Source organism: Rosa rugosa, chromosome 3, assembly GCF_958449725.1.
Source record: "Rosa rugosa chromosome 3, drRosRugo1.1, whole genome shotgun sequence".
NCBI lineage: Eukaryota > Viridiplantae > Streptophyta > Magnoliopsida > Rosales > Rosaceae > Rosa > Rosa rugosa.
This window is the reverse complement of record NC_084822.1, coordinates 12,608,589-12,630,991: the sequence shown is the minus strand read 5'-3', so window position 1 is coordinate 12,630,991 and position 22,403 is coordinate 12,608,589. Positions and strand designations below refer to the sequence as shown.

Genomic DNA, 22,403 nt, shown 5'->3' with positions numbered 1-22,403 from the left:
TTTGGTGTAATGAATCTGAACGGTGTGAGTTAAATTTCTTTGTCATAACAGAAAGATGCAAGTTTAATAGGTCTAAATTTTGACCAAATTTCATAGATATTTTGCACACTCCCTCTTGCTCTCTCAATTGAATTCACACTCTTCTCTTAACTGGCAAACCCAGTATTGGATATGTTGTTGCGTTACGAGTTTGGATTTTATATATTTGGAGTCTAGTTGATTGTACAAGTGCCAAGGCTGAACCTTGATTTCAGTCCATCAACTTAATAAGTCATATCCCTTTTGCTATTCTGAAGGTAGTTGCTTTTCCATTATACTACTGTTAATGGGGCCTAATCTTAATTAGGGAAGCAATGTTTATATTTTTTCGACAAAGTTACAAGGACTTTTAGCTGTCTTATAGCAACCCGATTTCAGCAGAGAGAATATGGGGGATTGATATCTTCCCATGTAATCACTTCTATTGTTCTGTTGTATCCATTATGGGTGACCTGTAATCATTAGTGGTTTAATTAGGTTTTCTTCTGGTTTCTATAAGTTTACCAGTTCTGCAATTCTATAAGTTCATCAGTTTACCACTTCTTCTGGTTTGTTTTTCTTTCTGTCTTTTATATGTGTTGTTGTAGTTCTATATTCATTGTGGATGTTGAGTATTATTGAGTTCTCAAGTTTTGAATGTAATCTTAAGAGTGATAGGCAAGCTGTTTTCAATGTGAAAGTTTAGTTATTTGAAATTGGGCTGTACGTCTGTGTGTGTGTGTGTGTGTGTGTGTGTGTGTGTGTGTGTGTGTGATTACTGAATTCACAAAAGGGATAGGAAAGGAATTTCTAAGTTTGGCATTTCAGGTGTGAAAATGTTTATTGAGCATGAACTAGTGGAAGAATCATTAGTCATTGTCTTAATAAGACACATGCCTATTGCTATTCTGGTAAAAACCAATTTGTTTATGGATTGAAACTAATTAAATTGCTTCATGGTTTTGATTTGTTACTGTCAAATATCCTACTTATGATTTCTCGTTTCAAGATATAGATGATGCTAGTAATTCACTGACATTTAGTATGCAAGAACACTATGCAGAATTTGTTATCTAATACGATCAGGATAATTATATTTGGAAGTAGAAGGCAAAATTTCACAATACAATTGTACTGCAGGTGAGGGTTCATTGATTACTCTAGATTCCAGAAGGTAGTATAGAATACCCTTTTGATCTCATTAGCTTAATTATGTCAAACTGAAAAGGTAGGACTTCCATCTCTGTGAACTGTAAGACCATTACTGAGGAAGTGTTCTTATAGCTAAGACCGTATGTTGGCTTAGCAGTTACTTTAAAGTTAAGGATGGAGTTGAGAATTTAACCAAAGAGCATAGGAGATTAGTAAACTTTTCATGGACTAATAAACTTGAAAGCTAATTACTTTTCATGGACTAAAAAACTTGAAAGCTTCAGACCCTCTTCGATAGTAATCTTAGAGATTCATCCGGTGAATGATTCTCTTCGGTTTGTCTTGTTGGAAAATTTTGGTCTGCTATTGAGCTATAGTTAACTTTGTTTAGCACCGTAAACCCCACCCTTTTGCAGCAAACGACATGGAGAGTGTGCTCTCTGAATTATTGCTTCTTGTTCTGGTTTTAATTGGTGATATTGAATTATAAAAATGTAGGCCAAGTGCATGATTGTGTTCTGTTTCATTGTGGCTGGTATCTGTTCTCCAGTCAATGGGTACACTCCAATGTGTTTGTCAGGTTTTGATTGACTTCATAATTGATACCTCCAATTGTGTTTAACCTGGTCAAATAATAATATGGATATATTTTGTTGACCAATACATCAGAATGGTCTTTGTGTTCAATTTGATCTATGATTATTTACTGGTACACACTCCCTTTTTTTCCATAGTGGACTATCAAATTATAGGTTCCCAATCAGGGACTGAAATGAATGAGGAAAAGCCTATGTAGGCTACTTGCCAAAAGTGTACTTTTATACCTCTTAGTCTTCCTTCTTAGACCTATAACCAGATTCCTGCTATTGGTAAGGTGGTAGCTTTCTTCTGCTGCATAAATTATAGTAGTAATAGTAAACAAACCTATGTTCAGATTGGAAACAGGATATTTTGAAATATTATGCAATAATAATCTCACTGGAAATTTTCTTGATTTCGCCTCTTAGCTTCTGTGGAAAGTTAACAAGCTCATTAATCTATTTCGCTTGGGCAGGAGGAACTAAAATCTGTTGAATGCCTCCAACCTGCTTCCCGATGCTGCAAAGAGTATGTTAGTTTTTCAATTACCTTTTGGAGGCACCTAGTTTTAGAGTAAAAGGAACTGGAATTGAATATCTTTCAAATTTGTTTGTTCTAGCCATGTACGAAAAATGAGGTGATTCTCTTTATATAATGTTAGTCATCTTCTAGTAGATTGAATATGAATATTTTGCAGGATTGCTGATTTTGTGACTGCGAATCCAGATCCATTAATACCAACGTAAGAATATCACCAAATTTTTGTAAAGTTTAGTTTGCATTATGTGCATTGTGATCATTATTTTGTATTTATTTGTCAAGCAGAAATCGAAAGAAACGACGATCCTGTCTCTTTTGGAAATGGCTCTGGTACCATCTTCTCTTTACTTTTCATTTCTTGTTTACCATTTTCAAGAGAAATGCTGCTCTACTATTAAGATAAAATTGCTTCAAACAAAGAAATTGTTAGCACTATTGAACTGAGAACAACTTCCCAGGAAATGTAAAATATGTTGTGCTAAAAGATCATGAAGCATTTGAATTACATTTTGTGCTTGGTTCCTAAAATAACAAGTTAACCTTCACATTTGATTAGCAGTATCTTTGTCCTCTTCTTTTCCCTCTGTAATGCAATATCAATCAATTAGACATAATGCCCAAACTTCCTAATATGACATAAGATTGTTTGTGGTACAGTGGAATGCCTGTTTTTGTTTGTCATCGATTTGCTGTTGCTGCTGTTGTGATGGGTGCTCTCTTCACCTAGAAATGCCACGCTGCTCCTGCTGCGGTTTATGCAGCGGTAAATGCTGTGGTTTATGCAAGGATTCATGCTGCAGTCCATGTAACTGTAATTCGTGTTTCAGTTGCCCTTGACTACCAAAGTGGCAATTCCTGCTCAACATTTTCCCCAGATATACAACAAAAATAGCTACAACCAAAAATTTGAAGGGAAAGGAATCAGTTTCCCATATCAAAAAAGTTCATGCAATCGAGCTTGGCAAGTTATCTGCCGTTTCATTAACTTCCTTGTAGCTAGATAAGTCATTGAGTTGTCCCAGCCAGTGTCACAGAATAGGCTCTTTGCAGATTAACTAAGCTGGAATAAGAAGACCCTTGAACAAACCCCAGACTTCAGCTTTCATGATTGTACCAAGAGCAATGCTTACAGAAAAACCTTAATTTGATCCAGTTGCTAAAATCCTTCATAATATTCTCCTGCACCAATTCTTCCAGAGACAGAGCTGCAGTACTCTGTCAACGTTAACCTTGCACCCGTTGGGACAATTTGTGTTGGAGGTTTGGGCTACTTGAGTATTTAAAGTAGTCGTGTGGGTTTTGTATTCCTACTGCAGAGGTAGGATCATGATCTCTCTAAGACATGAGCTGTGCAAAATCAAAATGATTGCCTACACAATGAGGTAGACAGCAAAAATCAACGATTGCCAAAAGGACTGGACAACTTTGCTGAACATATATTACTATCAAAGACCCACAGTAATTGTGGAAGAAAGCATTGCAATGACAAACTGCAAAAGAACAAAGAAAAAAAGTGTACTCACATTGGTATGCAGATGTACAATGCAGAATCCATGTTGCCATTTCCAGACTGCTTCTGGTAATGCTGAGAACTGACCGAAAAAGTAGGGATGCAATACACCATGCAAGGCTGCTACCAAGAATCCAAAATCTTCTTGAAAGCACTTTACAATGCATTCTACATAGATTATTGCACGCGTGTAATTAGGAGACAGCACCTTCAAAGTTCAAATCCCACAAGACCAACCTTTACAATGCATTCTACATAGATCATTGCGTGCATGTAATTAGGAGACAGCACCTTCAAAAGTTCAAATCCCATAAGACCAACCTTTAATACATATTGCAAAGATTGACTGCAGTAGTCACTTACAGAAAAAACAAGTTACCTAAACTCAGTGACTCATTATTGTCTCCACCAGTCCTCTAGATTCATCTTAGCTTGCCTTTAGAGGACAACATTGCTGATTTTCACCTTTCCAAATATCAAGAGTTGCAAAAATGAGTGTAGAGTAGAACCCAGTACTAAACTAATTAAATCTTGATCAGTTTGGCATCCCACTGATTAGATCAGTCTGTCTACAAAATAAACAGAGAAGTTTAAAAGTAGTCAAATGGGACTGTCTCCACTAAAAGCTCCAATGGAAGCAGAAATCTGTACCATAGTTGAACAGACAAATTCCTTCCTCAAGTTGAGCATATCATCCCACACTTGCTGGGCCATTAAAATCTGTACCACCTACAAAAAAAGAAACAATCAAAAATCAAAGGCTACAAACATGAGTGCAGAGTAGGTCCAATTACCAAATTCAATCTTGAGCAATTTATCAGCATCCCAATTACTGCATGTTACTACCAGATCTAAATTAAGCCAAGCCAAAATGTGATTTCAACCAAAAGAACCGTTAAAGTGCAAGGCTTTTTGCGTACCTCTCCTTTTGTTTTTGGAACATTGATCAATGTGTGCGTCTTTACTGCTCTGGAACAGACAAGGAATTCAGACATATAGACCCTCGGTGTAGGTCTTATCAAGTCCACTGATCATGCTCTACAGGTTTGATTCCAAAGACTCACTCAATCATTTCCTCTAGATTGAACTCCTGAACGAAGTAAGTCGAGGAAATTCAGAAAAGTTTTAGCGTTCAACCTAGACTAGTTCTGCTACACAAGGCATGTTCAGAATTAGAAACAATATATGATATATCTACACCATATGTATGTGCCATTATCTCAGAGACAGGTAATAAGTGCCTTAACATTGTACGATGATGATCGAGCATCATGTTTTGAAAGGAGTAGTTATTCCGAGTTAAGTGTTTTGTACCTTGGGTGTGTCAACGTCATCCTCAGTGGCAGCAGAATCAGCATATACCTGGACAACAGAATGCGTTTCTGATTCAAATATGATATTGATTTTGAGAATGATAGTAGGCTATAAAAGAAGCCTTAAAACACAGAAAAAGACAAAGATAATGAACCTACTGGAAGTCAGCTGGACTATCATCGGCCTTCTCCTTCCAAATCTTCGATCAGGTGGACTCCCCAGCTTCCCCACAAAGGCTTTCCCATGTAAACACTGATATTTTCAGTACGAAACATAACTCGAAACATATCAGGTGGTGGCATCCCACACTCACTCAACCTCCTTATTACTGTAACGAATGGAATGTAATGCACCAACACATCTTCACACACGGATTTCTTATCAAACTTTATTCCATTGATGTAAACAAAAAGAGTGGCCTGAAGAGAACTCAATTGAATACAGAGAGCCAACCCTTCGTTGTCCCAATTGGAGTTTTGAGGAATTTCAATGCAAAACTCATGCTCTTTATTTATCAACCACTTCACATCCCAATTCACATCCTGACGGCAGGTGAACCAGTTTGGAATCGGAGCACTTGCGGGAAATTCTACTAGGAATTCTTCAGATTTCGCACAAGAGAAAAAAAGAGTCAGCAGAGCAGTCAATTTGTCTGCCTCTCCCATCGATTCCTCTGTCATCTTGTTTCTCTTCTTGGCCAGATGAAATAGTCGCTTGTCAACTTCAACCTCTGATACTACTCCACGAGCCAGATTGTCGCAGAGTCTCTTGCAGCGTATCAATTCCAACTCACCGAACATTTTTGAATCTTTACCCCCCAAAATTTTTGACAACTTTGAAATTCTTTCCAACGACTCACAACCCCACACAGATAAGAAATCTATTTCTCATGGAAATTCTGAAATTTCTTCAAGCCGCTTGCAACCGTTCAGATGAACTTGTAATCTGGAAGTGAGATTAGTTGAAAAGACCGGCGGAGGACGTGATTCTGACTCTGTTGGAAATGTAACAAGGTTATTGCATTCCCGTAGATCAAGATCCTCCAGACATTGCAGTCCATAGAAAATGCTCGATGGTACATTTGTAAGATTATGACACCTATATAGAGACAAGGATTTAAGGCCAGTGAGATTTCCGACTGAGCAAGGTAACTCTTTGATGTCAGTCTCACTTAGATCCAGGCGATTCAAAGATTTCATGTCTCCCTCAATTTCAGGGAAGAACTTGAGCGAGTTCCAATGGAGACTCAGAGTTTCCAAAGATTTCATGTTGATCCTCTCTTGAAACATATGCAGCTTAAAACAACAGACGAGTTTCAAAACGACGAGCTTATCGAGACGGCCAACCGAAGGATGAACTTCAACTAGATCATGCCAATCAGACAGATACAAATACTCTAAGTTTGTTAATCCAGATAAGTCGGGAATTCTTGTTAAACCATAACAGTCCCACAATTTGATATATTTCAAATACCGCATATTCTGTTTGGGAGAAAGAGAACCGAATAATCAAATTAAAAAGATTGAAATAATAAGTTCTGAACAAATTAAATTGCAGCAATATGTGTAAAAAGTGATCGAATTCTTTTAAATACCTTCAATCCCTCGCCTAGTGAATTCGTGCAGGGCCCACCCATGTACGAGAAACCATTTAAGTGAAGGACCCTCAACTTGTTGGGGAAATAATCCACGCCCTCTCCACAAAGTATCTTATTATGATCATCATTGGAATCGGCTATAAAAATTTGAAGATTTTTCAAGTTTGTGAAGCTTCCGCGATTCAACTTTATGTCTCCTCTATACATCTCTTCTCTTCTCAACACGATGGCTTTAATTTTATCCGTTCCCTAATATGAAATAACAATTGGGTCAAATTAAGCAACTTCTTCTCATAATAAATATTCACATAAAATTTTAAAATTCTTCAAGATTTTATAAGTGAGGGTGTATTGAATATCATAAAGCTAAATAAATATCACTTACTATGTTTTCCTCAAGAACTTCGAGAACATCCTCATATAGCCACAATCTACTGCGTTGTCCTATCTCATCACGGGACTCCTGCCGAACAATTTCTTTTCCCATGTCTTCTAAAAGGTCATGCATCCAAATGCTATTGTTTTTCTCAATTTTTATTAAGGCCTTTTCTACGAGGACTCTGAGAGCATACTTGGGATTCAGGTCACATCTTTGTAGTACATGGATCACAGAACCTTCTTTATAACCTTTAAAGAAACATACAATATGCAGAAAAACTTCTTTCATCCGATCCTCCAATCCCTCGTAACTTCTTTTGAGAGTTTGCTGAACATCTTGGTTAGGATATTTGTTGTAATACTCTAATGCATCTTTCCACTCATCCTTATCTTTACTGCATAGATCTGACCCCAAAACTTCCAAAACTAACGGAATCCCTTTAGCATAACGTATTACATTAGTTGCAAGTTCAAAGAAATCATCCATACATTTATTTCCTTTGAAGGCATTGAGATTGAAGAGCTCCAAAGCTTCTTGATGATTTAATTCCTTGACCTCATATATTGAATAATTGACTGTATGAGCACTTAGCAAATTTATATCCCTTGTTGTTATGATAATTCTACTTCTTTGGCCAAACCAATCACACCCTCCGGCAAGTGCTCTTAGCTGATCCAAGTGGTTCACATCATCAAGAACTAAGAGAACCTTTTTCTGGCTTAGTTTTTGCTCTAGCACAGTGATTCCTTCATCAACATTGTTCACCTTAGGTGGATTCCTCTCTATAATCTTAGAAAGAAAAATGTTTTGTAGCTTGACAAGACCTCCATATGAAAATGATTCTTCTCTAACATTTCTCAAGAAACAGCTATGTTCAAACTCATGGCTAATTGAATTGAAAACAGCTTTTGCAAGTGTTGACTTTCCTATTCCGCCAATTCCCCATATCCCTACCATGTGAGGATTGTCTTGCCCTACATTTAAGTACTGCTTACATATGTCATCTACACGAGATTCTATTCCAACAGGATATTTTGCCACATTTAAAGGGGTGCATTTCATTATTTTGGTTGATATCTCTTTAACAATTTCATCAATGACATTCGCTTCATGCCTGCAAATGTAAAAGCATGCATATGAAATAATTAGTTTAAACTTTCCTATATTTTCAGTTTTTTAGGGGACGAATCAATGACTGGACTAAATCATATTCAAGATTATACTCTAATTGTAGTCCATTAGTTAGTGAAACTATTGATGCATGGGTAAGATTAAACATCATGTAATGTGTTAACTCAGTAATAGTTAAATGGCGGAATGTAAAAATCTGCATTATAAAGTTGAGATGCTTGAGATTGAACAAACATACCCTCCATCCTTGATTTGCCACCCATACAAACTGGCTACTTGTTGAAGAGCTGCCTTCCAACTCTCCACCTTCTCTGAGTTACCCTTGTATTTGCTAAGGTGAGCAATTGCTTCACCAACCTGGCCCTTCTGGTACCGTGTCTCCGACGGATCTATCTTGTAGAAAATTGGGTAAACAATTTGTTGCTTGGATTCTTTACATTGAAAGATCTTGACAAGTTCATCCAAGCAGCACTTGGAAGACGCATAGTTGGCAGAAAATACAACAATGGAAATCCTTGATGCTTCAATTACATCGAGAAGCTCCTTTGTTATATCTTCTCCTCTTGTAAGGTCATTATCAATGAAGGTGTTAATTCCCTCCTGAACCAAATTGCGGTACAAATGGCCAGTGAAATTGTTGCGCGTATCCGGACCTCTGAAGCTCAGAAAGACATCGTGTGTGAACGAATGGGTGGAAGAAGAGGAGGAAGACGAAGACGAAGAGGCTCCGACTTGAGGTTTGCTCAGATCCACGTTGTTCTTGTTGTTTGGTGATGCCGGTCGATCCTTGGACCTAGTAATTTTCACAAATAAAGCAAAGGCCGCTAGGCCAAGAAGGGACCAGCGCAGATCCATGGTGTTTGATTGCAGGAGGATGAGTGAGGAGGTTGAATTGAAATAATTTGGGACGGTATTGTTACTGTCCAGGACTATATCTCTTTGATATATATATATATATATATATATATATATATGGGGTCTTAAACTTACCACAATATCACACTGAGACGTTCTATGGGGTCTTAAACTTACCATACGTACTTTCATTGTTACAAACCTTAGCACTGTTATTGATTTTAAAAGTCAAGCAAATAAAAAAAATAATAAGAAGCAAAAAGAAGAAGGAAGAAAATGACACAACTGCACATCTTCAAGGGCTAAACCACTGCACAAGCATGGAAACTGAGACTGGACGAATAGCGTGTTAAATAATCAAGAGGTTTTTGTTCGTCTTTAAGAGTATATTTAATATCTCGAATATTTTTCTCAACTTTATAAATTTTGTTCTAGACTATAAAGATAATATCTCAGTAGTCGGGAGTTTCTCTTTTAAGTCTAGATTTAAAATCTTTTAATTTTCTCAACTTTTCTCTTTCTTCTGCTAATTCATTGCAAATAACAATTAAATCTAGTCTAGAAATGATCGAAATTATGAATAGTGTACACGCATGGCTTTGCAGAAAATAGGAGCTAACAAGCTCATATACCTCCTTTCGCTTGGTTAACCCCAACATCAGTGCTTGATGCAGCCGAGGCATTTGACGAAAGGGTTTGATCCTTCTTCCTCTGCTCCTTTGTCTCATTACTCCATAAATCTTCAACAATTGAAGATCAAAGATAGAGAAATCTTCTTCAAGTACTTCTGAAAAATTAGAGTGAGATATTGTTCTGAAACTTGGATTGTGTTGAAGATATGAACTAGTTATCGTCGATAATTATATAAGAAGCACGCACACGGTACAGGCACGCTTGAAGAAGAAATACCTGTTGGCTTTGCGTTTCTATCAGCCACATTGGTCGGTTTCGATTCTTATCCAAAGTTAAAAAAAGTCCGAAACCACAGCAAGCAAGTGGTATTACGGTATTACCACTTTTTAAGAATGAATGGAGAAAACAGTTGCCATTAGTCATTACCAAGGAAGTTATACTTTACTCCTTCACTGCCCTCCAGTCGAAGACTAATAAAAAGAATTCCTTCATAATAAGATTAAGAGTTCTTTTTGGACCAACGGATTGGATTTACCAATTTCCCTAGGACATACTTGAGACTAAATATCTGTTGTAATAAACTGGACCGAAATTTTTTATATTCGTCTATTTTTATTTTGCAGTTTGAACTTCTCTAGATAATAAGGGACAACAGTAAATCTATATTGGAGAAGAGAAAAATACACTAGTATAGAAAGTTTATATATTAAGTAGCAATATCAGAGTAGGACTGAGCACCAATATCTGGCTCGTTTATCAGAGAACCTTATTTAGCAATTGACCTCTCTTTAATAAGAGCTACATTCTTAACTTATTATACCACAGTAAAAAGGAAAAAGATGTTGACCTTCCCCGGGCAGTATCAAACAAAGAGATTCCCAGACCGAAAAGGAAGAGCTGGTCGACAAATGCCGTTGACGAAATTAAGAATTTCCTATGTTGTGGATATTTGATACTTTTGATATTCCTCCATGCGAGGTAAGATCTTCTAAACCAAATACAACATGTGCAAAAGTGAGCTGATTGCCTACAAAATGAGGAAGACATCCTCAGATCAGTAATTGCCAAAAAGAACCGGACAACCTGGCTAAAGATGTATTACCCATTGAACACTAAAGAGCAATGCCAGAAAATGCAACTAGGCATAGTAGAAGAGGACAGAGTAATCACTCACATTGGTAGTAAATTTGTGACTCCTTGTTGGGAGTAGCAGTGCTTTTCATGATACAGAGAATTGACCACAGACGAACAACTGTGTTACACCAGGCCAGCTTGCTGCTAAAATCTGGAATCTCTTTCAAAGTGCGTCACATGGCATTCTCCAGCCAGTCTGCCACAATGGCGTCTGCGAAGTTTTTCCATCTTTATAGAGCATTAAAGCAGGGAAGACAGCTTAGCAACCACCAAGTACAAATAACACGAGTTCCACACGAGACTACTTCTCATGTCACATGCATAATCTCACCCAAGGCACCACAATTTAGAGGGAGATAACACTTGAAAAATTTCAAGTTATCCTCCACTAAAGACACAGCTGGCCATTCTAGAAGGGGCAAGGTTTAATGAACCAGATATCACCAACAACTGAGCTATTAGACATTGACGGCCAATTTCTTACGAAATAATCACCATTGCTCATTTAAATGATCAGGAGATGTGAAGCCAAAGAGATGGGATTGCTGAAGCAATTAATGCCTTGCCCAGCGTAAGAGGCTCCATTCTCAATTCTCTGACTTTGCAAGGCAAAAACGGATTAACCAACCCTATTCTAAATTAATACGCCTCGTACATATAGAAGGCAGCAACTCCACAAGTTCAAATCCATGGTGTCCAACCTTCATACATGTTGCAAAGATTGTCTACACTAGTGGGGCTTGCTTAAGTAGACAGCCCACTTGTTCGGAGATACTAATTTCTCTGAGAATACACAAAGGTCCACAGTCATATCAATTATTACAACCAATCTAACATAATAAGATCTCTAGAAGAAGCACTTACCTGTTTTCAGATATATCTCGACCATCTAGTTTCATCTCAACTCGTCTCAAGACTGACATTGCATAAGGGTTTTTACCTAGTACAAAAGACCAAAATATACACAGATAAGGTATGGCAAGACCGGCTTGAGAGCAATTCTGTATCTTCATAGCTTAAAAGTTGACACAGGAGATTTACTCTTCGTCCAAAAAATAAAGTTATATTCATCATGTCCCATTACAAGAGAACTAGCATTCCCCCATCCTTATTTTCTATTTTCTCAGCGGATTGCCCTTTGCTCTGTATAAGTCATACACCTGTTAATGTAAAATTTACATTTCAAAAAGTTTTCACAACTAATTTCACGTCCTGAGAGATGGAATCTTGATTTAAATCAAGTATTCCACAACTTGTTACATGGAGGGAAGAATAAAATGTAAGCATAGAAGAGCTGGACAAGGAAAGTTGGCCTTCATAAACAAAGTGATCTACCGTTGCACCCCTTGTTAAATTATTTCCCCTTCTACCCCTTGAATGGCTAATTGCACTGGAACATTGGGATTATATTTGCTCCTTATCATGGAGCTGAAGCTTCTTCAACCAGACAACAAAAACAAAAACAACCACCGTCCTCTTCCTTCCTCTCAACTCATTAACGAATACTTTTTATCTCGTAATGCGCTTACCAGTCTAGCACTTGATATCATCCAATACTCCATAATCATCTTTTCTATTTGATTATCCATTTAACTGTGTTTTTAATTCCAAATATATAAAAAAAAATGAAAAAAAACAAAACAAACAAACAAAGTGCAGGTAAAAGATTTTATGGGATAAGCATGCTTACCCCTGCCAACTCGACTAGAAGCATGTGTAGCATCACAAGTTTCATCCTTAATTATAACCTTGTTCAGTGAGGATATTTCATCTTTACCCCCAAACACCACCTCTCTGTTCTCATTTGAAGGACGTGAAGTGTCAGGACGGACACTGACAGGGTCATCACTTGGTGATGCTGGAGCCAGTTGATATTCATTTAGGTCACTAGGTGCTAACTTGAAAGAACCAACATGAGTGTTATCTGCGTCTGTAAATTTTGATCTGTGAGGAGAATCCAACATTTCTTGGCTATCAGCTTGAGAGTAAGGGGTGGTATTTTGAAAATCTATAGCATCTCTGCCACCAGGTCCGTGCAAAAGCTGTTGCTTTATATCTTCTTGATCATTGAAGCTAACTGGAAGACTCATTTCAGGCAAGGAAATGCCAGAATCTGTACTACTACTGCAGATACTATCTGGTGGAGATAACCATCCTTTATCTTCCAAAGGAAGTCCAATGCCAACAAAATCTTTGATGCTCTCACTATTTGACATGGAGAGGTTCTCTCTCTCCTTGTCATCAAACCCAGCAGCATCAGTAGCAAGATCTGGCCTTGATACATCAGTTACCGGCGATTCTACTTCCTGGCTTTCTCCTAGTCCTTCAAGAGCCTATAAGAGATAAAAGAGAAAGAGTTGGTTTTCAGCTAAACATGCTATTCTCCCTGATGTCAATATATAATTTATGACAAGACTGTGAATATACTTTATGAAGATCCCCAGCATGAAGACTTGCAGTTCGTGCAAGCCCGGTCAACATAGAATAGAGCCCCTTCACAGATGAGGTAAGTGAGGGCACCAAGGGATGTAAGGTCTGGCAAGCCTCCCTGATTTTTAAAGAATAGGACTGGTATATGGCTTGTCCATGAATCGGAGATATTTCCATATTGGTCTCTCTATCCCTACACACAGCATCAGTCATAGCAGCTACATCTTTGGACAATACTGTTTCCAGTGGAAGAAGAATTGCATTTGCCTGCCCAAGATGTAAACAAACAGCTTATATGGCGGTTATCATAATTAGCAAACTACGGGACATGTATAATACAGAAAAAAAAAATACGTGTATTATTCAGACGATGTCATTTAACAGTTCACTGAAAAGTTCAGCAAATCATTTTTAATTAATTAATCAACAAATTTTTAAATTCTAAATTATTAATTTATTTTTTTTGCAATGATGTGTAAAAATGTAAAATACAGAAGAAAAAAAAGTTTAAATTTGGTTATAATACATGTATATTACCTTGTTAATCAAAAGTACAAAAAATTTAATGAATACCATTCAAAAGTACGAGGTACAAAAAATATATCAGTGCGTGTATTATACGTGTATTATACAGAAAATTACTAACAGAGGTATCATACTATGTAGAAACATTTATCATCCTGAACATCAGGAACAAATAAAACTAAAATCAGCAAAACACCAAAGAAAAACAAAAACCAAAAAACAAAAAGAACCAAAAAAAAAAAAAAACATATGGGACGAGGGAAACCTTTGAAAGGTCTTCCACAAGAGAACGATGAACTGCAGCAGCCTCCTTTCCTAGACTGTGAACATCATGTAGATCTTCAGTTATTGCAAGGACCTGGTGAATGTAAAAGTATTAGCCATATAAGAAACCATCCCTCGCAACGGGAGAGTTAACAAAAATACAAAAGGAAATTAATTCACATTTGGATAGCAGCCCTTAAGAAACATGTGACCTCACTTTTGGTTCCCTATCAGATGCAGCATCCATAATTGAGTAAAGCATGTTCCCAATAATTCTATCATTACCATACTGTCCATACACTTCATAGAAACGAGTTTCTGTGTCTGATTTCTCATCAAAAGCAATAACATTCTCACAAAATCTTTGTACCCAATCCAGCGCAGTTACTTTAACTGCAAGAGGAGAAGAGATATGGAGAGCTTTCACAAAAGACAGACTGTACTTTCTCAGATTCTCAACAACCACAACCGAATGTTCATTCATCAAAGACTCACTATTAAGTAATTTATTGGAGGTAACATCCATTGATGATTTTCCACTACTCTGATATGACAAAGAGCAGGTACTTAAGAATTTAACTACTGTTAACCTGTCAAACGTCTTCAAAACACTGACTTGCAAATCCACATATTCCATAATAGGCAAGTCAAAAGGATTAAATTTCTCAATAATAAACTCTACCAACTTTTCTGACCTCATAAGATATAGGGTTGCAATGTCTGGTTGGCCAATCAAACTATAACTATTACCCCCACTGAAGAAAACACATGACAGAAGAACCTTCAAATCAAATTTAATCAATGCAAACAATTCACGTTTTGAATATGTTTTAGAACATGCAAGAACCCCATCGTCATGGCCCAGGGCATTCTCCAGCATCCCTTTTAATAACTCCAGCTCCTCTGTTAATGAAGTCAGTGCTTGTTCAACAACTTCATTATTCCCATGTTGAAGCAAGAATATATAAGTGGCAGCCGAACTGCCCGTTACCAAGTGATTAGGATGCAAACGCAACTGAGAGATTGGAGCATCAAATTGCAGTATTTTCTGCACAGAGATTGGGAGAAGCCCAGACTTCTGCAAAGATAATAATTGGAGATTAGTTTTTAAAACTCCATGAACTTGGAAGGAGGTAATTCTTCCAGTTCCCACTGCTTGGTTACTATTGTCCACTTCCAAACTTTGAAATAAAATATCAACTGCAAGTGCATAAAAGGTGGAAAATCTTTCACAAAAAATTTCTGCCAGCAGAGTCAGACACTTCCATGAATCCCCAATCCATTCCAACCACCCAAATTTCCTTCCAACCATAGATAAACATCCCAACAACCGAGGAATAATTCTGTTAAGGGGTTCAGTAATTTGTTCAAGTAGTTTCATTTCCAGCAACCCAGAAGCAGTGGACTGCAATACTGTTGAAAAGCATGAAAGTAACGCGAGCAGCCTTCGGAATTGTTGTGGGGTTCCATGACTTACATCCTGAATCAAAACATCCATGTCTCCTACAAACTTCGACAGCAATCCCAGAGAAAACTGCAAACTACCCACCCAATGATTCTGAAACTGTAAGAAACTATCCATTATAATTCTTCTATCCGATTCGGCAAGGTCTGGTACCAACGCCCACCCGAGAAGCAGATCAACAATGTCAAGAAAATGAGGTTGGAAGTATCTAGAAAACTTCAATGAAATCAAAGTCAAAACACCGAGAAGGCGGTGCAACAGACTCAAGGAGGTTCTCTCATCCTCAAGAAGAACTTGGCATGCTTTAAGAATTGACAAAGCATATATCTCAATCCCGCCAACATCCCCAACATTAAGAAACTCTCGCAGGCCGTCCAGTGCCAATTCTGCGGTCCCATCTCCGGCGCTGATATTGCTAAGCAACGGCAGCGCCCAACCAATGAAGCGGTCAACCAAGCTCCCAAGCATAACATGGTTCTGTCTTCCATTTGAAGTTATAGGAATTGAGCAAACCACAGCACAAAGAGCACCATATGCCACCGCAGCCTCTTGCCTCACCCCATAACATCTACAATTCAATTTCCAGACAAACAACATAAACAAAAATAATTACGGCTAGATTACATACATGAATTTTGCATGATTCCAATCGAAAGCATAGTCATTTAAAATCCGATCCCTAAATATAAATTTAGGCATAGTATGAAGCTACATAGTTCCAATTTCACAGTAACCAAAACACTAACAGCATCACTAATTTAGGTTTAAGAGATAATAAAGCAAGAATGAACGATATAGAGTAAACCCTACGAGAGAGTGAAATTGAGAAAGGCAAAGGGGTTATACTTACCGGAGAGATGCTGAGAGAAGCCCTGGGCGAGGAAAGAGGCGGAGTGAGTGACGAGGAGGGAGTTGGGAGGGTAGAGAATGGCGCGGTGGAGGGAGTTGAGGGCGGCGAGTCGAGCGGAGTCATCGTCGTCGGGTTTAGAGGGGGAAGAGGAATCGTCCTTGGGAAGGGCGACGGAGAGAAGGGCGGCTAGTTGCTGCTGTTGGTGGTGGAGGCCTTGCATCATCACGCTCTGATTGCTTTACCATCTCTCATTCTCTTTCTTCTTTGCTCTGCTCTCTAATCTCTCTCTCTCTCTCTCTCGCCTTACTGGTTTGGTTTGTCTTCTGCTTTCTAGTTTCTCAGAGAGCTTTGCTTTGCTTTTGTTTTCCGGCAAATACGAAATTCAAAGATCAAAAACTTTCATTCTCAAAAAAAAAAAAAACCAAAAAGTTTTTTTTTGAAAATTTTGAAAAATATCACTATAATTTACCAATCTTTGTTTTATTTGACCCTTAAATAATTTTTTAAATATCATTTTTATGTTAAAAAATATATATGTATTACTTTACTCACTTATCTTAAACTCTATCTTAAACAACATTCGGGGACACGGATCTGGGTGAGTTCGTGGTGACGTTGGGTGTGGCTGCGCCATTCCTGGTGATTTAGGTTGTGGCGGTTCTGAATCGTGGCGGCGGAGATCGTGGCGGAGCAGTCACATCATGGTTGGCGGAGCAACGCTGGAACTGCTCGCTGGTTAGCGTGTTTGGAGATGGAGGCTAGGCCTCGCTGGTTAGCGTGTTTGGAGATGGAGGCTGGGCCTGGACCCAGCCAGGCCTGATGGGCTTTGAGTGGGCTTCTCTTGGATCTGCCTTGAACTGAATATGTTTGGCTAGAGTTTTTTTTCCCTAGGCCCATCCCTATGTTAGTTAGTTATGTCTAATTACAATAATTTCTTTTGTCTTAGGAAACTAAACACTCGTGTGCACTTTATGTACCTCTTGTGTCTCTAGAGTCGTACCAAATGAGGAGTCTCGCTATGTCTACGTATTTAAATGTCTAATGAGTAGGTTTATTGTTTATGTACCACAGTGTGTACTACCACTATCTTCTTGTCTGTCTATAGATGACAGCGGAAGAGTATGTAACAGTCTATTCTGGTTTGTAATGAATATATTGACACCTGATTTTGGGTTTGATTCAAAAAAAACATTCGATCCTATAAGTGAACAAAATCTTGTAGTAGTGGAAAGAAGAAGAAACATAATGGATTACAATCAAATTCATGAACCCAGTTCATAAAATCCTCTAAAATGGAAATATAAGAAAAATATCTAACTAACATAGACAACAACAACAATCCTCATCACAACATCTCTTTATTTACGAATCACATTCCTTTTATGAGTAATTTCCAATACATATACATTGACGGAGTGTGTCGTAAAGAATGGTTGTTAACTTGTTAATTATACTCCATATTTTTTTAAGATAATTATCACGTGATTGTGTCGTTAAAAATCAATACTTATTAGCGACTCTGATCATGACATGATCTAAAATTGAAGAAATTCACTTTGAAAATAAGATATGTGTCCCGAATCCGTTTCCACATATCACACCCTAGCCCACATCGCACCATATGACTATTGCTTCGATCAAGACCCTTTCCAAAACATTACAGCACCAAATACTTGGTTAAAAAAAAAAAAAAAAAAAAAAAAAGGGGAAGTGAGTCCAACAATTTTCAAACACGGCAAGGAGATAAATCTCCTTCACCAACGTCTGCCAAGCAATATTCTAAAAATCCTTCCCGACCATGCGCTTAGTCCCTGTCTAGGCGCTATCTAGTGGCCAACTGCCTCGGCTAGTCTAGATGGCTCGATATGCCGGATTTAATAAATGGTGGTTCTAGTTGGACCTCTAAATTTGTTATTTGGACCTCCCATACTTAGTAGACCTCTAATTTACTTTTTAGAATACTTGAAAAGCTAAGTACACCTCCTTATTTTTACCAAAACACCCTTGAACATAAGATACAAGAATATGTTACTCTACTTTTTATCTGTATCTTCAACCACGAGAAGAAAAATGAATCAAAATCACATGATATTGCTCTCTTATGAGTAGGTCTCTCCTCCACCAAAATTAATCAGAGGGTTGGTTCTCGATCTTGATATGTTGCTAGAATCCCTTTGCATTTGCTAAAATAATGATTTCAATGGTTTTTGGTTGGAAGATCGAGTAATAATTATGTCATAATATTCAATGAATTTAGTTTAAGGAAGTTCCAAATCATATTATTTTAAATTTACTTTTGTATTAAATGATAATTATTATTATTATTATTATTATTATTATTATTTTGTTACAAGCGGGGCCTAAAAAGCCCGAACAAAACAACAAAAAGAACTAAATGTTAGAGCAGGAGCTCCTCCTAGCTCTAGAAACTGCAGAAATGTCATCAAGATAAGCCTGAGCAGCATGAACAGGCAGATTCTCAAAGATGATGACACCAAGCTCATGATTAATGCTTTCCTTAGCTAAAGAGTCAGCAGTCATATTGCATTCTCTGAAGATGTGGGACAGGTGGACATTCTCCATAACATCCATCATATTTGAGAAACCCTTGAGAATAGAACCAAGTGGAGGAAGGGAGAATTCAGCTTTCTGCATAAGCTGCACCAAGATGGCAGAATCAGACTCCACCTCCAAATGAGAGATGTGAAGGCTCACAGCAAGTTTAAGACCGTAGAATAAACCCCAAGCTTCAGCATCAAGAATTTCTCCAATTCCCAAATTGACCTGGAAACCAGTGATCCAGTTACCCATATGGTCCCTGATGACACCCCCAGCACCAATTTTGCAGGTTAAAGAGGATCTAGTCCCATCAATGTTTAGTTTGTAAAAATTATCCATAGACTTCTTCCAAGCAAGAGGGATGTACCTGTAGACAGTATCAACATTCAATTTGACATTGGCATTAGTCCATTCTGCAGCATAGTTCCATATCACTTTATCAGGACAAGTAGGCATGATAAACCTTGGATAAAAAACAACCTTATTTCTCCATTTCCAGATAAACCAACAAATAAATATGAAAAGATTGCACCATTTAATATTCTTCTGAATCAGTGTCGTGCAGTTGAGCAGCAATCCAACCATTCCAGTCCAGGGAGAAGGAGTTAAAGATAGCCCCAGGTTTAAGAAAAGCATTCCAAATAGCAAGAGATCTAGGACAGTCCCTGAACAAGTGGATAAGGGTTTCATCATCAGCCTTGCAGATATGGCATAAGGAGGAGGAGGTAAAACCACTTCTAGCCCTTTGAACATTAGTTAATTATTATTTTTACTCAAGGTTCTAAAAAACGCTAGGCGCTAGTCGGGCGATGACCCAGGGACTAGCGCCTAGGGGTCTAGGCGGTTTTTTTTTTTTTTTTAATTTTAAATTATTTTTATGACATATAATAATATAAATAACAATATTTAAAGTCTAAAAATTAATTATAAATATAAAAATAGTCAAAATATAGAATAAATTAGGGTTTACGACCGCCTAGGCCCCGCCTAGAACCGCCTAGAACAGCCTAGTCCCCGCCTAGCACCACCACCTAGCCCGCCTAGTCCCCGCCTAGCCCGCCTAGTAGCCCAGCGCCTAAGGGAAACGCCTAGGCCAAAATCGAAGCGGTTCCTTGCCGCCTAGGCCGTTTTTTAGAACATTGTTTTTACTTAATTGTTTTAGGTAGATTATAAAACTATATAAGCAATATAAGGAAATTCTGAAAAAAAAAATTAAATGAATGTTATATTTGGGGAAGGTAAGAAGTGTATTTTTAATTCTCTCTTAGTCCTTATTTTTTTTTTTTTTTGAATAAATGGGGACCAAACGACCCAACAACAAAGAAGAGAAAAATTACACTCTAGGAACTACTGTCCTATATCTAGGATATTCACACAAGTCATCCAACAAGAAGGAAGTAACTTGTGGAGGGGGTTGCTCCATAACATGCACTCCAATCTCAACATCCACTCTAGATTTAGAAAGCACATCAGTAACCTGATTAATCTCACGATAAATGTGGCTAACTTCACAGTGAGGAAACTGTCTAATCAAAAATTGGCAGCAGTCAGTAAGAGTTTTAGAAGGATGTAAATCATTCACACCCTGCTTGATCATGTTAACTAGAACTTCATAATCACTTTCAACCATCAGATATAGGCATGAAAGATTATGAGCCAATCTTAATCCAAGAAGAAGACCCCAGATTTCAGCATTAAGAACATATCCACACCCCAAATTAGCACTGAATCCAGAAATCCAATTACCATAGTAATATTACCATAGTAATCTCTCAAAACTCCACCAGCTCCGATTTGTCCATTCTGATTTCGGGCACCATCAACATTAAGTTTGTAAAAGTTGACTGGAGGTTTACTCCACACCATGCTGTCTGATATTGATTCTACCATTAGAATTGGCCTTGGTCACATTAGCAGAGGTCCATTCTCTGATAGCATCAATGATCAATTTGCTAGGATTATATGGCAAAATGGAAGTCAGGATCAAAAACCAATTTGTTTCTCCATTTCCATTTTAATCCACCATAACAATCTCCCTTACAATGAACATTTGCAGAAATCCAAGCAAACCAATCAAGATCCTTGGTTCTAGCAATGGTATCCAAGCATATAATACCATTCCAAACCGCTTGAGCCACAGGACAATCACGAAATAAGTGGAGTAGGGTTTCAGATTGTGTTTGACAAGCAGGGCAAGATGAAACAATAGTCATCTTTCTTTTAGTTATTTCATATGACTTAACAAAGTCTATTAATAATTGAAAAAGTCTATTAACTTAGCAGGTTCACGACAGTACTCAAGGCCGCTTTGTTTTTTCCTTTGATCTGAAACGTGATCGAAATAAGGTTTTACGGGGAGGGCCGTGGTATTTTAACAAAGCTCCAGTTCTGCTACAGCATTATGATGGCATGGATGATCCTCTTATCATCCCCATGAATCTGCTCTTGTTTTGGGTCAAAATCACAGGTATCCCTCCAGCCCTAGAAGAGAAAACGATTATCATGAATGTTGCTTCTGTTGCGGGTAAGTATTTGGATTTTGATCAAAGACTGTATAACAATAAGAATCAAATTAGGGTTCATGTAGCTCATGCTATTTCCCATCCATTCTTCTTGAAACGGACTCTCAAGATCATCCCTGGAGTGGTGAAAGAAATTACCTTTTTTTATGAAAATTTGCATGGAATATGCAAAGATTGCCAACTCCTGTGTCATGAACAGGACGTTTGCCCTACTGTTGATGCCCAGGCTATGCATAACACCACTACCCGATCGGAGACATCAGGGAAGTCGCTCACATCCCATTTTCCAGGTTTTTCTGATCTTCGTTTCCAGAATGGATCGTTCCGCTTTCAAGGCCTGCAAACACCGCTACTGCCTCCAGTAGTGCGTAACCTATTTGGCACTTCTGCTATAAACAAGCATCGCAAGCCTATTGTTGTGCGTAGTGAAACCCTAAGGCCTGCTGCGGAAGGAAATGCCCTAGCCCTAGTTCCTGTGGACGTGGAACCATCCACTGTGAAAAGAAATAGGCTTGCATCACCATATACGTCCCCAAAGAAACTGAAATTTCTGTTTCATGATGGTGAGACTGCTGCTAGCTCCGCTATGCTGCCTAAGAAACTGAAAGTTCCAGAATTCCACACCAAATTCTCTGCTAAATCACTGGGTCTCATTGCAGCCCCGGGGGGTGTCTTAGTTCCTAAGGAAGGATCACTCCCTAAGGAGTCTCTGCAGCTCGTCAAAGTGGAATCAAAGAAGAAAAGAGGCCGGCCTTTGGGCTCGAAAAACAAGAACTCTTCAAAGGGTAAGAAGATTGCAACTGACGAGGTACTTAGCATGCTTTGCCCTGGAAAACCTCCTGGTCCTAGTGTTAACGACAAGGAAAAAATTTAGTTTTTTCTTTTGAACTAAGCCTATTTACTTGTCATTGTAACATAGTTTCTAGGCTTTTTAATAAGTGAGCAT

General features: G+C 38.0%; 3 protein-coding genes across 8 annotated transcripts; 1 reads left to right on the top strand and 2 right to left on the bottom strand.

The window, feature by feature from the left end:
* The first annotated feature begins 9 nt into the window (after positions 1 to 9).
* Positions 10 to 3,412, top strand: LOC133737246 (guanine nucleotide-binding protein subunit gamma 4-like). The gene is made up of 5 exons (XM_062164848.1): positions 10 to 22; positions 517 to 587; positions 2,225 to 2,277; positions 2,447 to 2,491; positions 2,575 to 3,412. Exons 1-5 carry the CDS (start codon positions 10 to 12, stop codon positions 2,690 to 2,692), a joined length of 300 nt encoding a protein of 99 aa, XP_062020832.1. The 3' UTR covers positions 2,693 to 3,412.
* LOC133740119 (disease resistance protein RUN1-like) lies at positions 2,699 to 9,174 on the bottom strand. Of its 5 annotated transcripts, none has more exons than XM_062168041.1 (10): positions 8,459 to 9,174; positions 7,096 to 8,203; positions 6,708 to 6,959; positions 5,272 to 6,594; positions 5,114 to 5,181; positions 4,720 to 4,947; positions 4,451 to 4,528; positions 4,179 to 4,368; positions 3,813 to 4,090; positions 2,699 to 3,659 (listed from the first exon to the last, which is right to left on the bottom strand). In XM_062168041.1, the coding sequence occupies exons 1-4, from the start codon at positions 9,073 to 9,075 to the stop codon at positions 6,001 to 6,003; spliced, it is 2,571 nt and encodes an 856-aa protein (XP_062024025.1). In that variant the 5' UTR covers positions 9,076 to 9,174; the 3' UTR covers positions 2,699 to 3,659; positions 3,813 to 4,090; positions 4,179 to 4,368; positions 4,451 to 4,528; positions 4,720 to 4,947; positions 5,114 to 5,181; positions 5,272 to 6,000. The 5 variants fall into 5 exon arrangements, with proteins under 5 accessions (XP_062024025.1, XP_062024024.1, XP_062024023.1 ...); XM_062168040.1 differs by having other exon boundaries at positions 4,720 to 4,889; XM_062168039.1 differs by having other exon boundaries at positions 4,720 to 4,950; positions 5,114 to 5,161.
* Positions 9,175 to 10,367: 1,193 nt separating this feature from the next.
* Positions 10,368 to 16,734, bottom strand: LOC133736840 (uncharacterized). Of its 2 annotated transcripts, none has more exons than XM_062164432.1 (8): positions 16,373 to 16,734; positions 14,279 to 16,094; positions 14,063 to 14,155; positions 13,270 to 13,539; positions 12,533 to 13,175; positions 11,707 to 11,782; positions 10,883 to 11,625; positions 10,368 to 10,735 (listed from the first exon to the last, which is right to left on the bottom strand). In XM_062164432.1, the coding sequence occupies exons 1-7, from the start codon at positions 16,597 to 16,599 to the stop codon at positions 11,568 to 11,570; spliced, it is 3,183 nt and encodes a 1,060-aa protein (XP_062020416.1). In that variant the 5' UTR covers positions 16,600 to 16,734; the 3' UTR covers positions 10,368 to 10,735; positions 10,883 to 11,567. The 2 variants fall into 2 exon arrangements, with proteins under 2 accessions (XP_062020416.1, XP_062020417.1); XM_062164433.1 differs by having other exon boundaries at positions 16,377 to 16,508.
* Positions 16,735 to 22,403: the final 5,669 nt, after the last annotated feature.

Coding starts and splice junctions, on each gene's coding strand:
- LOC133737246 (XM_062164848.1), top strand. Junction 588..2,224: donor TCAGTTTACCACTTCTTCTG/GTTTGTTTTTCT, acceptor TCGCTTGGGCAG/GAGGAACTAAAATCTGTTGA. Junction 2,278..2,446: donor GCTTCCCGATGCTGCAAAGA/GTATGTTAGTTT, acceptor AATATTTTGCAG/GATTGCTGATTTTGTGACTG.
- LOC133740119 (XM_062168041.1), bottom strand. CDS start 9,075: ATGGATCTGCGCTGGTCCCTTCTTGGCCTAGCGGCCTTTGCTTTATTT. Junction 8,204..8,458: donor TGGCAAATCAAGGATGGAGG/GTATGTTTGTTC, acceptor TTACATTTGCAG/GCATGAAGCGAATGTCATTG. Junction 6,960..7,095: donor AAGTTCTTGAGGAAAACATA/GTAAGTGATATT, acceptor ATTTCATATTAG/GGAACGGATAAAATTAAAGC.
- LOC133736840 (XM_062164432.1), bottom strand. CDS start 16,599: ATGATGCAAGGCCTCCACCACCAACAGCAGCAACTAGCCGCCCTTCTC. Junction 16,095..16,372: donor TCTCAGCATCTCTCCGGTAA/GTATAACCCCTT, acceptor ATTGAATTGTAG/ATGTTATGGGGTGAGGCAAG. Junction 14,156..14,278: donor CATCTGATAGGGAACCAAAA/GTGAGGTCACAT, acceptor TACATTCACCAG/GTCCTTGCAATAACTGAAGA.